The sequence below is a fragment of the Protopterus annectens genome, chromosome 5.part0 (assembly GCF_019279795.1).
Source record: "Protopterus annectens isolate FY-2018-M chromosome 5.part0, PAN1.0, whole genome shotgun sequence".
NCBI classification, from domain to species: Eukaryota; Metazoa; Chordata; order Ceratodontiformes; family Protopteridae; genus Protopterus; species Protopterus annectens.
The window spans coordinates 1,110,417,862-1,110,434,048 of record NC_056735.1 but is presented as its reverse complement, the minus strand read 5'-3'; the positions used below and the strand labels follow the sequence as shown (position 1 = coordinate 1,110,434,048).

At 41.9% G+C, this 16,187-nt stretch overlaps 1 protein-coding gene across 1 annotated transcript in view; it reads left to right on the top strand.

Annotated features, from left to right (window-relative positions):
* Positions 1-16,187, top strand: part of RNF103 (ring finger protein 103) — a gene marked incomplete at its 3' end in the record, with an annotated part of 296,046 nt that overhangs the window by 58,685 nt on the left and 221,174 nt on the right. Inside the window, 1 exon segment of the mRNA XM_044070973.1 lies at positions 8,691-8,830. Within this exon segment, the coding sequence (XP_043926908.1) occupies positions 8,691-8,830 (140 nt within the window).

Below are 16,187 nucleotides of genomic sequence, written 5' to 3'. Positions count from 1 at the left end.
CTCTACTTCTGGAGGCCAAATCCAATTTGTAATGAAGAATAAAGGTATGAGGTTTGGCCCAAGTTGCAGCTGAGCAAATATAATTGAGGGAAGCCTTAGCATGGAAAGCTGCTGAAATTGCCATAGACCTTGTAGACTGTGCATTCACTCTGTGAGGCAAGCTGACATTGTTCTTGTTGTAGATAAAGGTAATGCAGTTTTTCAATCACAAAGCCACTGTAACTTTTGAGACAGGATGACCTAGTCTTGGTCCAGAAAAAGCCAGAAATAGTTGGTCTGATTTGTGAGTAGATTTTGTTCTGTCCAGATAAAATCATATTTGCCTATGAACATCCAGGGAGTGCAGGCAATACTCTCCCTTGTTAGAGTGGTTAGGAAAAAATACTGGAAGGTCAATAGACTGGTTGATAGATGGCTCTGCCACCACTCTTGGTAAAAAGGAAGAGTTGGTTCTCAGTGATACTCTATCCTTATGGAAGATAAGATAGGAACGTTTGATGCATAAGGCTTGAAGTTCTGACAAGTGTCTGGCTGATGTGATTGCAATCAGAAACAAAGTTTTCCACGAGAGATATTTTAAATCACATGAAGACGCAGGTTCAAAGGGGGGGAGCTGTTGGGGCTTGCAGGACCAAGGCCAAATCCCAAGGTTGTACTGGTTCTCTAAAGGGAGGTTTTAGGTGAAGAACCCCCTTCAAGAAAGCTTTACAGAGTCTATGTAACATGTAACTATGTGACGGACCTAGGGCGAATTTCGGATTTCCCACCTGTTGGTCAAGGTTACATTTAAATAGGAATAGGGATGGACTCTACTTCAAATGAATGAAGAGCCTTTTCTATAGCATGAGGATCCTCTGAGATGCATCTGTGTCTCCAGCATGTCTTATTTATGTCACAAGCAAAATTTAAATCTTTGGATCTAGTGGTTTTGATGCTGTTCATCGTGTAGATGTGCAAAAGGTCCATCAGAGCTGGATCCAATGATGCCCAAGGCCATAGATCACCTCTCTCCGTAACATGTAGAAGACAAAGTATAGTGAAGATGGCTTTAAGGTGATCCATATAAGCAATGTGTTTATACCTTGGATTCTCCTGGTGAGGAACCTTTGTGGGCTTTCCAGCTGTTGCATGTGTCCTGTCAGGTACATGCTGAAGGGGGCATTGTACTCAAGATGAGTCTGATAAGGGCCAAATAAAGTGACACTATGGACCTGGATGCTATGCCCTTGCTTATAAGTTTGGCAACATTACTACCGTGACCACATTTGTCAAAGGCCAGATCATTACTGTGTACATATGTTCCCAGATTTGTGACTATTGGGTCAACTTTTAAGGGTGTCTTTTATGTGGAGTAATTAGCGTGAATGGCAGTTTTCCCATAAGGCACTGTAATGCGTTTCTTGGCATTGAGTTTTAGTCCATGACTTTGGCACCAGTCATTTATTCTATGTTCGACCCTCTCTTATAAGATGTTTATGTCAAGAGGACTCCGTGATAGCTCCCAATTTGCAGTCATCTGTTTAGTTTAAGTAGAGGGCTCCTGTTATGGGAGTCCCTGATGTTCTTCGTGTTTCAGTGTTGCAGTTATCACGTTTGGGTTATCTGCCTGCAGGTAGCCCTCAGCTGATCTGAATACCAGAATCTTCGGATTTCTGCATCAGATGCTGTCGCTTCTTCCATGACGTCAGGGGTATAAAACATGCAGCCGATGCCATTACATCAGTCTTTCTTGACGTGCAGTGCCCAAAGCAGAAGCAATTCGCAAGTGCTGGTCAGCCAACTCCTGAAATTTTCGTTTTCGAGTTTCAGACCTGAAGTCTTCAGAAAGATAAGTACTCCGGTTAGAACAAGAAAAAAGGATCCCCAACGATGTCAGAAAAAATTAACAATTGTCTTGCCTGTGGAAAGCAAATACCTCATAGAGATTTTCATTCTTACTGTGTCACCTGTTTAGGCCCAGACCATGATGTCCCTCACTGTCGGTTTTGTGCTTTGTTAAATGCCTGAACTATTCGTCTTCGGGCTATTTTTGTAGCTAAATATTTTCGTTCTCTGTCTTTGTACTCCGAAATGGCTTCGTTAAGCCATCCGACTACCGATCTTCTGAAAAAACGTAAGGATAAAGACGGACCACATAGGTCCAAAACTGCCGACGATGCTTCCGTTAAGCTAGTTACCAGTCCGCCAGTACTCCGGCGCTTTCACAGCCCCTGATACCTGCTACTACTGATTTGCAGGCCTCTACTGAGACCCATTCAGAGTCCTGTATGCCGCGAGATGCTTCTTTGACTGTGGAACCTGTGGATGTCTCTCCCTTGGATGGATCCGGAGCCGCTGTGCAGGCACTGGCTTCTGAGGGTATATTCAGGCCTACCGATTGTAATATTAAACCGACGACTTCCTTTCAAGCTAAGAATACCAAATTCCTCAGACCTAAAACTCGCACTATGCCTAGAAAACCGACAACCAAACCGCATTCTCAGGCCCATATGCCTCAAAAACAAATGATTAGAATAGCTGAAGACCTTATTACCTTAATTGGGGGAAGCCAGCCTTCCCCCTCTAAGAAACCTAGAACTGATTTTCTTTCTGATTCTTCTGATCAGGAATCTGATATCTCTGTTCCTTATGACTACCAGCATTTACCCTTATCTACCTATGAGGATTCTGATCCAGAGGATTCCATTCCCTCTGCTTTCCGTCCAGAAGATTTTTCTTTTGGTGAAGCCTTGCATACCCTTAGGGAGCATTTCTGCTGGGAAAGCCAGGACTATTCTGAGTCCAAAAAAAGACTTGGGGAATTTTTACTCCTGCCTCAACACAGAACTCTAGCTATCCCTCTTGTTCTGGAGATTGTAGATGATGATTTCTTGGAATCCAGCCTTACCTCACACACTTTGCCTCCATCTCCCAGGAAACCAGACAGGTACTACAGAGTACCTTACTCTCACAAATTCCTCTTTGAGAATTCTACTGCGGATCCAGAGACTGTTTCCCAAGGACCAAAAGGCATTAAGGCTACTACTGCCAAAAATCCTACCCCTTCTGATAGGGACTCCAGAGCTTTAGACAGGTTGGGTAAGAAGGTATACACTTCTGCTACTTTGGCTATTGGGGCTTTAAATTTCCAGTTTCATATGTTAAAAGTATCAGCAGCATATTATGGGACTACTTAAACAGAAAATGATGTCGATTCCTGACTGTGCTGAACACAAAAATTTGCAAGAGGTGTAATGCATTCTACTGAACAATTTGGTAAACATACTTTGCAATGTGGTTTTGATGCTTTAGAAGCATCTTGCAGGGCTGCTGTCACTGGATCTGTACTTAGAAGGCATGCTTGGCTTAAGGAACAAACCTTGCCAGATCATGTTAAAGCTAAATACTGGATGCACCCTTGAACCAAGACCGCCTTTTTGGCAACAGAGCAGAAGTCGTCCTCAAAAGGGATGGAGGAAAAAGCTAAATCTATGCAAACTGTTAAAGATTTCTTACAAGTACAGCCTCCTAGATTGAGTAGGCATTGACCTTCAAAGAACTGGTCTTTTCCAGTCCCTTCCAGGCCTCCTCGGTCCAAACCCAGGAGCAGCAGACCACCAAGACTTCAGTCTCAGGCTTTGCACAGATCTAAGCAGTGGGGGGGGGGTTCCTACCTCCAAAGCAGGGAGTAGTAAGACACCCCCCTATGGAAAAATGGCACAATGACTTCTGAACTCTTACAAGCCCTGCTCAACTATTTGCTCCCTTAGGAGGAAAGCTCACCCTGCATGCAAAAAACTGGGAACTCATTACCCAGGACAAATGGGTTTTAAACATAGTTTCCCTATGATACAGATTCCACTTCCACTCGCTCCCAGCCACAAGTGGGTGGCCAGACTTCCCCAAATCGGTGGGCGGAGGGCCAAAAACAAGTGCTCTCTCTCCTCAGTATCAGGGCTGTTCAACCTGTCCCAGCAGAACAAAAGGGGCAAAGTTTTTATTGAAGACTGTTCCTGGTTCCCAGAAAAGAAAACTCCTGGCGTCCTATCCTGTACCTGTCTATTCTCAACACCTTTCTGATGGATCCAAAATTCAAAATGCTAACTCTTCAACAGATTCTTCTTATGCTAGCCAAGGGTGCCTGACTGGCAACCCTAAACTTAAAAGAAGCTTACCTGCACATCCCAATAAGGGAATCCTGCAGACGATACCTAACGTTTCAGGGTGGGCTCCTTGCACTATCAGTTCTCTGCACTTCCCTTTGGCTTATCTACTGCGCCCAGGGTATTCACAAAGTGCCTAGCTCCAGACATTGCATTTTGCAGGCAGAGAAATATTCAGATTTACCCATACCTGGACGATTGCCTGATTCAGGCAAAAGTCAGGACTTGCTGTTACAACACCTGGTATTTGTAAAGAGACTTCTAACCTCACTGGGGTACACCATCAACGAGAAGAAATCACACCTAGTACCCTGCCAACAGATTGTATTCCTGGGAACAAGCTTGAACACAACTTCTCAGATGGAATTCCTCACTCTGGAGAAACAAGTTTGACAACCTACTGGCCACAAAAACCCAGCTATCTGCAAGGAAAATCCTGCAAGCCCTGGGGTTCGTGGCCTCTTGCATTCTGTTAATTCCATATTCAAGACTACATATGAGGAAACTTCATTGGTGTCTAAAAAGTCTATGGTGTTGACATTCTCAGGACCTGGAAACAAGGATTCCTATCATTCCTTGTCTAAGGGCAGAGTTCCTTTGGTGGGTAGAGGCCTGCTACCAGAAGGGACTCCCTTTCACTCTACCCTCTGCCTCCCAAACCCTAACAACAGACATATCAGACTATGCATGGGGGGGGGGGCTCACATGGCAGGGCAGTGCATTCAGGGCAAATGGAGCCCAAAACAGATGTGCCTGCATATCAATCAAAAATAAATGTAAGCCTTCAGAGACCTTATTTTTTCAGGACAACTATTGGTAGACACAGACAACACCACAGTTATGTGGTACATAAACAAGCAGGGGGGAACCCATTCCTACCCACTCTGCAGAGTAGCCATGGCTCTGTGGAACACAGCCTTGAAGCTACCAAGTGAACCTGCAAGCTCAATTCCTGTCGGGCAAAATAAATCCATTGGCAAACGACTTAAGCAGAAATCTCACGGACCCACACGAATGGAAACTGGAACCCAAATATTCAAGCTATTGAGGAACAAATGGGGGACACCAGAGGTAGACTTGTTTGCCTCCCTTCAGAACTACCAATTGAACAAATTCTGCACCAGAACTCCCCACAGTCAAGCTTGGAAAGTGTATGCCCTGTCATTTACATGGGAAAGCCTCTCAATTTATGCCTTTCCCCTCTGCTTCTCCTCTGGAAGGTTCTGCTATAGATCAAACAGGACAAGCCAAGGACAATCCTGATTGCCCCAGACTGGCCATGCCAGCACTGGTAACCCCTTTTGCACAGTCTGGCAGTGCTACAACCATGGTACCTGCCTCAGACCCTTTCCCTGCTGTCCCAGCAGGTGGGCCAGATTCTGCACCCTCAGCTTCAAACCCTGAACCTTGCAGTCTGGCTAATTCCCTGAGCTCACCTCTAATAACCCTCAGTAACCAGGTGCTGGATGCCATTCTTGAGTGTGTGTGTGGAAAAGGTACTGTTCCTGGAGCTAGGTTCAGAGGATGGGCACAACGGTGCCCAGCTTACCTCATTCTAGATTGCTTAACAGAAATGCTCCACAAGGGCCTGTCTTTCTGTTCAATTAAGATTCATGGCTCTGCCATTTCAGCACATTATAATACTCTTCTCTCATCCCCTGCTAAAACAATTCCTTAGAGGGGCCAAAAATTTAAGAGCCCCCCCCCCAGGAGAACTCCCACTCCAGCCTGGGACCTTAACTTTGTATTGGAAAAACTCCCCCCCCCCCCCCCCTTTGTACCAGCTGCTACAGCAGAGTTGAAATTCCTTTTTTGGAAAACAGCCTTACTTCTAGCCATCACTTCTGCAAGAAGAGTGTCTGAACTGCAGGCCCTCATGGCAGTGGAACCCTTCGTTATCTTCCATAAGGACAGGGTTTCCCTCAGGACTAATCCATCCTTTATGCCCAGGGGTAGTGTCTAGTGTGGCTCTAAACCAGTCCATTCATTTGCCTACTTTTTTCTGTAATCCTCAAAATCAGGGGGAAATGATACTGCATTTTCTGGACATGCACAGACAGCTTGACAGAACTAAGCCTCTCAGGAAATCTGACCAGCTGCTGGTTAGCTTTGCTGCAGGGGCAGAGGGGAAGGCCATTTCAAAACAAACCATTTCCAAATGGATAACCCATTGCATCCATTTCTGCTACAAGCACAATGGAAAACCTACCCCATGGGGGATAAGATCACATTCCACCAGGGCTGCATCTACCTCTACGGCATTTCTCAGAGTAGTCCCTACCAGGGACATCCTGGAAGCTGCTATTTGGAGCTCTGTACATACTTTCGCCAAGCATTACCACCTGCCTGTCTTTTCTAAATCCAGAGCTGGATTTGCCACAGCAGTCTTACAAGGCCTGATTGCTAGCCCCCTAATGCTCTTTAACTGCTTCCATCCTTCCTTAGCTTTGGGAATCAACCCAAATGTGATGACTGCAATAGTGAAACACGAAGAACATAGTACAGTTGTGTACACTTACTGTAAATGTAGATGTTCGAGTGTATTCACTGTTGCAGTCCTGGTTATCCTCCCTCCAGCCCCTTGACTTCTCTTGGTCTACCTTACCAGATTTTACCTATGAGCTCTATCCACGGTGGTACAGCGGTAGCATTGTTGCCTCACAGCAAGAGGTTCTCCTGTTAGATTCTCTGCTGGAGTGCCTTCTGTGTGGTGTCTGCATGTCCTACCCATGGTCGAGTGGCCTCCGAAAGACATGTGTGAATGGGCGTGCCTTCGCTGAAGGTTTAGTGTCGGCCTGGCAACTCTGCACCATAAAAATCTACTGCCAATCATTAGCGGACCGGAGTTCTGCTGTGGCGACCCCTAACCGGGAAAAGCCGAAAAAGACAAACGTATACTTTGCTTAAGGTTTGGAATCCATCAGTGTGTTTTAGAGTTTGTTTTGAGCTTACTTCTAGTAGGTACTACAACCTCTGTACAGCCATTTACATCGTTTTACAAGGTCTCTGTGAACAATTCCGCATAGATTGTTGTGAACTAGGGCTTGGTGGGGCAATGAAATTTGATAAACTGTCACTTAATAGGGTGTAGTTTTACTTTATTCCTAACCGTTACATCGTTTGCTGGGATTACCAAGCTGAGTTTTAAATCGAAGGAGACAGCTTTGTGGTCTGACCTCAGCAGTGAACACGTGACATTAGAGGGAGTGGGTGCAGCGGCCTCCCATTTTGATGAAAACAGGGTCCATTATGTTTGAGTCTCTAGTGGATGTGTGCGCTATCTAGTCATGTCTATTTGTGTTAAGTCCAGAAATCGTTGTTGCTGCGAGCATGAGGCAGTGTATGTTTCCCACTCTAAAGAGGGGGTAGTTAGTCTCCCATGAGTACGGTATTTGGTTTAGTGGTAAGTGTCTCCAGTATGTCTAGGTACAAGCTATGGATTTCTGGGGACATGTCTTTTTTGTGATTTGAATCTGATGGTTTGCTCTAGCTTGTGTAAAAGCATAATGAAAAATTGATAATTCTGAAATCCACCAAAACACTTTCCATATCTAGATTTCATTTATTAAATGCCACAAATATATGTAGTGGCATCTCATTTCGCACACACTGCCCCTGTAGAATGTGTTCCTCTGATAGAAAGTAGCTCTTGATAAAATTATATAAATTGTCTACTAGTGAAGACTATGGCATTTATTTTTCACATGCAATTCTCCCTCCACCCACACACTTGCACATTCATAACCATATCGACAAGCCATATCACAAATTCACCTGTGATAATTTGACAAAATTAGCCTATCACTTTTGTCAACGGACTGCACTCCATCAAGAATAACTACAGTTTAAGTTGGCATCTGTTATGTTTGTGACCAAGTGAAATAATTTCTGGCTATTGTAATCTGTTTAAGGCTATTTCTCTCTTTCATTCACTGTCTCTCTCTCTCTCTCGCGCACGCGCACGCACACACACACACACACACACACACACACACACACACACACACACACAATTTTTCTTTGGTTTCTACCACCCCACCCCGAACACATAGGATGTCAAGTGTGTACCCTCGCACAGTCATATGCTGTGGCGTGACTAAACATGACCTGTTGCTCTGTAACAGAGGTAAGGGGAATGGCAGATTGCAAACCATGCTGTCTGACTTCTAGGTTTATTTTGGTGTCATGTGTGCACTAATGTTAGTGTAACTAGTTCCTTAATACAGTGTTTTGGGGACATTTTGTTAGCACAATTATTTAGATGATGGTATGGTTTATTTTTTAATATTAAAATACTGTTTTGTAACTTGTAAATTAATAGTTACATCTGCATCTAATGTACTGGCATTACTGTCTGGTGTTGATAACTCCTTCCTGTAATAAAGTGGTAATGGAATATTGTAAGACTGTTGCTCAGTAATTGCAGACTTTTTTTTTTCTTGACCTAAACTTGTCCGCTGGTTTATGAAAGATTTTGTTTAAGAAATGTTTGATTTTGACCATTTTAAACATCATCCTTACCAAAGTTTCTTTTTTTTTTCTTTGCAGGTGAACTTATGGAGGGGGAGCTGTACTCTGCCATTAAGGAGGAAGAGGCTTCAGAGTCTGCGTCCAGCACTAATTTCAGTGGTGAGATGCATTTTTATGAACTAGTTGAGGACACCAAGGATGGGATTTGGTTGGTCCAGGTAAGGATCCTGCTTAAAAGTGTAATTGTGAATAATTAATACTTTCCCAATACAATTGTACCACATCCAGTGGGTGCAAACAACTTTGTAGGTCTGCATCTGTGTTAGGTAGAGGTGATGGATCAGTGGCAGGTTTTGCCACTGTGATGACAGCTCTTTGTTTATACTTTTCAAAACTTTCCAAGTTCTGTGGTGTAGTCTGTACTAGAGGTACTATGATACATATCTCTTAATGTGTTTTTACAGTTACATCTTCAAAGTTTTGTTCATCCAGAACAAATCAAGTTGATCTGTGGTTGGAGCTTTCTCTCAGATGTTGGCTGTGATTTGAACCATATGTAACATTTTCATTTCCACAGTTATGGCTTTTATTCACCTACCATCATTTGCTACTTGGTGCCTAAAACTCCTGACATTCGTTTTCTGTCTGTAAAAATTACTGCAGTTGTAATAAGTGGGTTATAAGGTATTGTTATACCTCCACTTCTAGTACTTTTTCCATCACTCAATGTTTGTCAGATTGTATGTTTTAGTAACATTTTGATATTATGAACTGATAGCTCCTACACCATGGCTATCCAACACTCTCTTGAATGACGTTTCAGTGTGTAGCTTTTGTTGGTATTGTGTTGATCGTGGTTAGCTGAAAACGAATACAGTTCATTGATAACAGCAGTCCCTCTGGTTGTAATAGACGTCTGTGTGTTTATTTTTTTCCACTTCCCCCACTGTTGTGCAACCATTAAGTTGTTGGAGCTGGGGATGTGAGACATAATGCCCTCTTCCTGTATAAACATTTTTGACTGTTTTTTTTGTCCTTTGTGTGTAACATATCATTCAGTTTTAAAAAAACAGATTAAACATAATTCAGAGGAAAGTGATTCAAACTAAAATTGGTAAAGCCCTATACAATGCTGTCAAAGAGAATTATTCACATAACTGTAATATGTAGAATGCGTTGATTAACATTTTGAAATTAAGAAAAAAATAACATGATTAGGGAGGTTTGCACTACTGTACCCACAGCACTGCAGAACTACATCAGAACCATATAGACAGCTTTGAAAACTGTAACACACTTAAGACTGCTATGCAGACAACTGAAGTGTGGCAGAGCAAAGTGTCAAACTTTTAAAGCTGCTGGTTGATAAGAGGTGCCCTTTGCTTTTGGCTGCTGTTAGGTGATAGCATGTTTTATGTGAGACTTTTTAACTGTCAGACACCAAGTACGGTCCTTTTTTTTTTCTTTGCTTTGTAGTTCATCAAAACAACTGAAAACTCTCCATGTTTTACAAAGAATTGTGACTGAGGTGCCAATCATAACAATTTTCTTAATGTGCTCCAGAAGTGGAGAAGGTGAATAAGTAAATCCACCTTTGAGGTATCATTCTCAAAGTGAATTTGTTGCGTCTTGAACACATTAACAGCTTGGTTATGATTGGCAATCCACTATAATATGCCGTCGTAGAAGAATGCAAGTTTTTCTAGTTGCTATAAAATGTTAAAGCCTTTATTTCTGTGTGGCCTAAATGTACAAAATTGGCTTAACTTCCTTTCACACATCTGTTAACTGTTTGACATTCCAGTGATTTTGCTGCTTCTGCCAGTGAAAGTTGATGCTAATGTAATACTTACATTCTGTAAAATGTTCTATATCTTCAGTTCATCTACTATCAGTTGCTCCTGTGTATGTCCGATTGAATGTTTTAATTGCCTATTTTTAATTATAAACCCAAGTCTGCGCTGTCTAAAAGGAGTTAACATTATTTTGCAGAAATGTAAATATTCATAGAGACTGCTTTAAACAGATGTTAATGTCTTCATTTCTTTGTGGCTTAAATATATGTACTATGCTCCTGTTATTATATTAAAAAAAGTACTTTTCACCCACCCTTTTTGTTGCCATGTGCCTGCCAGCCTGTCATTAGATTTTTTTATTTGTAAAATATTAATGTCAGTGTAACTACTGCGGTGGTGGTGCTGCGGTAGCATTGTCGCCTCACAGTTAGACGTTGCCCGTTCGATTCTCAGAGCGTCTTCTGTGTGGCGACATGCGTGAATGGGCGTTCCTTCGTTGAAGGTTGTACGTTAGGCCCGGCAAGCCAGCACGTAAAAATCTACTGCCAATCATTAGCGGACCGGAGTTCCGCTGTGGTGACCCCTAAACGGGAAAACCTGAAAGACAAGAGGATTAATGTAAATACGATTGCATTTATTTCATTGCTGTGACAAGCGGTGTCATCATGCTTGCTAGTTTCAACCACTCCCTAGTCCTCCAACACTGTATGCTTTTACTAGCTCTTAGCAGTCTTGAACCAAACTATTATGGCCGCACTCACTAAGGACATTAACTTGATCATTATTTTAGTGTTGCCCAATGGATAGATCTCATGTGACATCCCTTCACTCACCATCTGCTACCAGGTTTGACACTTCCATTGTTATGTTTGTCAACAAACTATTGGTTTAAAATATAAAATGTATATTTTATTTATTTTTTTAAGTGAAACTTCTTTAGGTATACCAGTGAGAGTTCTGAGTAAAACAGAAGTGAGACTCTGCCGAACGAAGGCATTGTTTGGTGGCTGACTGCTGCCAAACCAGGAGTCCAGAGGAAGCCACTCTGCCGCAGGATGGGCACACACACACACACACACACACACACACACACACACACACACACACACACACACACACACACACACACACACACACACACACACACCCCCCAGATAAGAACCTCTTGAAAACATTTGCCATGTGGGTGAGTTAACAGCATTAATTGAAATAAAAGAAGAAAGTAGCTGGGGAGAGATTCACTGAGGTTTTACTACTGAGACAGAGAGGTAGTAGTTATGACGAAGAGTAGATGAAAAGAGAGAGTGCAAGAACAATGAGACACCCACATGCATCCTCATTTTCTTCTTCACGTCTCCAGAATCCTCACCCTGCTACTTTCTTTCACCTTATTCCTTAAGTCATCAGCTTGATACTTGCCATCTTTAGACTTGTTATATTTTGTTCGTTTGTTTTAACGGGCAAGTGAACTAGTCTAGGCCATTTGGACCCCTCTTCAGTGAGGACCTTCTTACAGTAAAAAATAGGAAAAAACTAGTATGTACAAGATAACAGAATCAGAAAAAAATGTCATCAGCAGAAGCAATAACTGTTGTGACTTAAATTCTCTCTATGCTTCTCACATAACCAAAGATGAAACAGCACTTAAAATACTAAGGTGTTGAGAATTCTGTGGATACAATTGTCATCTGTATCCTCCTGTGGTCCTTCAGTGGTTGCACTGCTTCTGTTGTACTACACAGCAAATACAAACGCTTTCTCATTTTTTGTCATTCTTCAGTAATATACTGTCTGTGTTGTGTTTTCATATCACAAACTGCTGTTGTCACATTCTTTCAAATTGTGCACATGGTGGCATAGGCTGGGATTGAAATTGTTGGGATCGGATGAACAAAGGAGTGAATAATGGAGTGCATGGTATCCCTTTGTAAGAAACTTGGGCTGTGTCCTACAGGGATGTGGAGGGAAGGTGTTTGTGTTGTGTACTTGTGGTGGTAGACATGTCACTCAGAATGGCATGTCAGTATTGCTTTGCCAAACTTTTAGGGTGGATTATGTCTGTTTTTTGTTTCTTCTTATTTGGTAACTAGGAGTTAGTTTTTTTTAGGCAGTTTGGTATTTGTTAGCTTATGGGTCTGTGTGTGATTAATAATTTAAAATGCAACTCATTAAAGAACGGAACTTGTGCATGTTTGCCAAGCATAAGGATTAGACAGTGAAGTATACAAATGTTTTCATTCTCCTTCACTTTCTTCACATTCTTCTTTTGCTTCGTAGTTAGCAATTTGAGCAGCACATGGCTGTAGCAATTAAAAATAGCTTTGAGGAAGATAGCGGTGGTTGCTGTCAACTAAGCTATATATGCACCACAGTCCTGGTCCATGCTTCTTCCTTCCTTAGAAAGTACTGCAGTACTGAGATGTTTAATTTGCAGATGAAAATGTCACTTAGATCGAACAGTTACATTCTCATGTTGTGACTAATATTACAAAAATCCACATTCAGAACTGAAAACCTGATTAAAGAAATACTGAAAATGTACAGTATTGTAAATGAAACAAGGTGTCGATTGCTTGACTTTTCATCATATGAATAGGCAGTAGGACAGGTAAAGAAATAACCACAGTCCGGAAGCAAAGAATGTGCAAAGAAGGTGATAGAAAATGAGGACAGAACAAAATAACATAGTTTCCTGTAAGTGCAGATACATGCAAAACAAAATGTAGTGTGCGAAGTGTGTAGACTCATTTAAGGATGAGATGTTCATCGTGTTACCCTGCTGCAGTCATCACACTTGGGTTATCCTGTCGTCAGGCAGTCCCGCAGTCGGCCGGAATTCCAAAGTCTTGGTCCGGCATCGGTTGCTGTCGCTTCTTCCCTGACGTCAAGTGCGCCAGGGGTATATATAATGCAACCAACACCATTTTCTTCAGTCTTTCTTGCCGCGCGGTGCCCGAAGCAGAAGCAGTTCGCAAGTGCCGGTTGGCCGACTCCTGAGATTTTCGAATTCGAATTTCAGACCGAAGTCTTCTATAAAGTTAAGTACCCCGTTGGGGAAACTTTTCTTGCCTCAGACCGATGTCAGAAAAAGTTAACAATTGTATTTCTTGTGGGAAGCAAATACCTCATAAGGATTTTCATTCTTATTGCATACCTTGCCTAGGCCCAGACCACGACGTCACTACAATTGTATCCACAGAATTCTCAACACCTTAGGTTTAATAAGCATACTATTAAAAGGCGCTTTGATTTTGCACGACACTACTTTGGTAGAAAATTTAACTACAGTATGCCGTCGGAGCAACAGACTACCGGCCTGCACAAAAAAACGCAAGGATAAGGACAGACAGCCCAGGCCTAAGCCAGATTCCGAGGCCTCGGCTGGTCCGGTCTCCGGTCCTCAGTGAGGCTCCGACGCAGCCCCTGACTACCGCAGATCTGGAACCCGAGACCGCTTCGGAACTTCAGAACTGAAAACCTGATTAAAGAAATACTGAAAATGTACAGTATTGTAAACGAAACAAGGTGTCTATTGCTTGACCTTTCATCATATGAATAGGCAGTAGGACAGGTAAAGAAATAACCACAGTCCAGAAGCAAAGAATGTGCAAAGAAGGTGATAGAAAATGAGGACAGAACAAAATAACATAGTTTCCTGTAAGTGCAGATACATGCAAAACAAAATATAGTGTGCGAAGTGTGTAGACTCATTTAAGGATGGGTTATACATGGAGGAAGTTTAATGTTGAACACACTTGATGAAAAGGATAAGTAGCGTTCCAATGGTGGGGAAGAAAAAAAATCACAATGGACACACTAAGAAAGACATTGGAAAAGAACTGAAAGAAAAGCGATGGTAAAAGAGAGCTGCTTTGTGCAATAGTAACATATGGGCATCACTAAGAAAAGGGTAATATTCGGGAACTTTGATAATGTGCTTAGAAGTATTTCATTTTATGTAAGAAAAATCAAAGTCTGACGAGACATGTCTATGCAGTTGGCTACTTTGAAAATGCTAATGAGGTAAATTATTCCATTTGTTTACTTCTGAGGAGGGGAATTCCTACCTGACACAGCCTTCAGATGTGGTTTCAGCCAGCATGCAAGTAGAGAGGTAGTTCATCCATAACCCCTTTTCCCCATTTTGGCACATGGGTCTGGGGTGTCACTTCTTCAGCAGTGACAGTCATCTAGAACCAGTTGTCTTCTTAAATAAACACTGGAGTCTGTCCCTGAACAGAATTTCCAGTAAAATGTCGTTTTAAACTAACACAATAAAGGGTGTCTTTATGTAACTGCAATAGCAGTTGCCACACTGTTAGCAGCTGTGTCCTAATGTCAGCTCACACCCTATTCCAAAAGTATACACAGTTTTTTGTTTAGCAACTTATTATTCTTTAGAAAAATTATCATAGCAACAGTAAAACTGTAATCTTTAATTTTATCTCCTAAAGTGTCGTATCAGTAAATAGGCAAGCCAAACATTGTCATGGACAAAAGGTCAAAATCGAGGAATTTTAATACTTATGTTTTTACTTGGAAAACTAGGAAGTTGTCAAAATACGAACATTTGTAAAGCTATACATTTCAAAAAGAACAAGAAGTCCAAATTAATAACAGAAAAATGTGCATGGTCACCGTGCTCAGTAGAAGTGATACTTGTAAGGAAGTGCAAAGGAGCTTATACTGTACTGTACCAGAAGTTTCGCTTCTACCACTCATGGCGACCACACACATTCTTTTTTTTCAGTGCTGCAATGAACTTTGTTATAGCTTTTTATCTCGGTGTCTCACACTGCAGGTTCATCTAAAATTTCAGTACCTGTCTATAATGTGTTGTAATGCAAAGCATCCAGTATACAAAGCATATAATTATCACATCAGTTGAAAGGAATGGGAAACAATAGTAATGTCTCTCTGCTTTTCCCAGTTAGGGGTCGTCCCAGCGGAACTCCGGTCCGCTAATGATTGGCAGTGGATTTTTACGGTGGCGAGTTGCCAGCCCGATGCCCAACCTTCAAAGAAGGCACACCCATTCACACACGCACCTACCTGCATGTCTTTAAATGTCACTCGACCGCTGGGAGAACATGCAGACTCCACACAGAAGGCGCTCCAGCTGAGAATCGTATGGGAGAACCTCTTGTTGTGAGGCGACAACGCTAACTGCTGCACCACCTTGGCCTAAAGGCATGGGAAACAATAATCCATACTTAAACTACAGGAAAAAAAAGTTAAATTTATTATGGTCTTTTGATAGGATAATTTTTTTGTGACTAATAACTAACTAATAACTGTGGTTAAAAAAAGAAAAAAAAGATAATGAGATCACCCCCTGGATACAATATACTCAGGCATGACAGTCAAAACAAGCGTGCAGGTGGTGTAGCAATCGTATATAAAAATTCTCTAACCATTACCTACCTTCTGCAAGAAATACCCACATTTAACAATGTGCTGAACTTCTAATAGCACTCCTAAAACTCACCAATAGGAAAACTGTACGTTTAACAGCAATATATATACCACCAGGGAATAGCATTAATACTGCTGAAAACATCCTGTATTGGATATCCCAACAAATTAGCCATGAAACTGTAGTACTTGGGAGACTTAAATATAGACTGGCAACTGATAAATTTCACTTCCCCAACTGAATCCATAAACTTGTTCAACTTCAAACAATTAATAGCCACACTTACTAGAATCATTAAAACTTCAAACACTCAGTTTGTGTTTGCGCTTGATGTTCTTCGTGTTTCACTGTTGCAGTCATTAC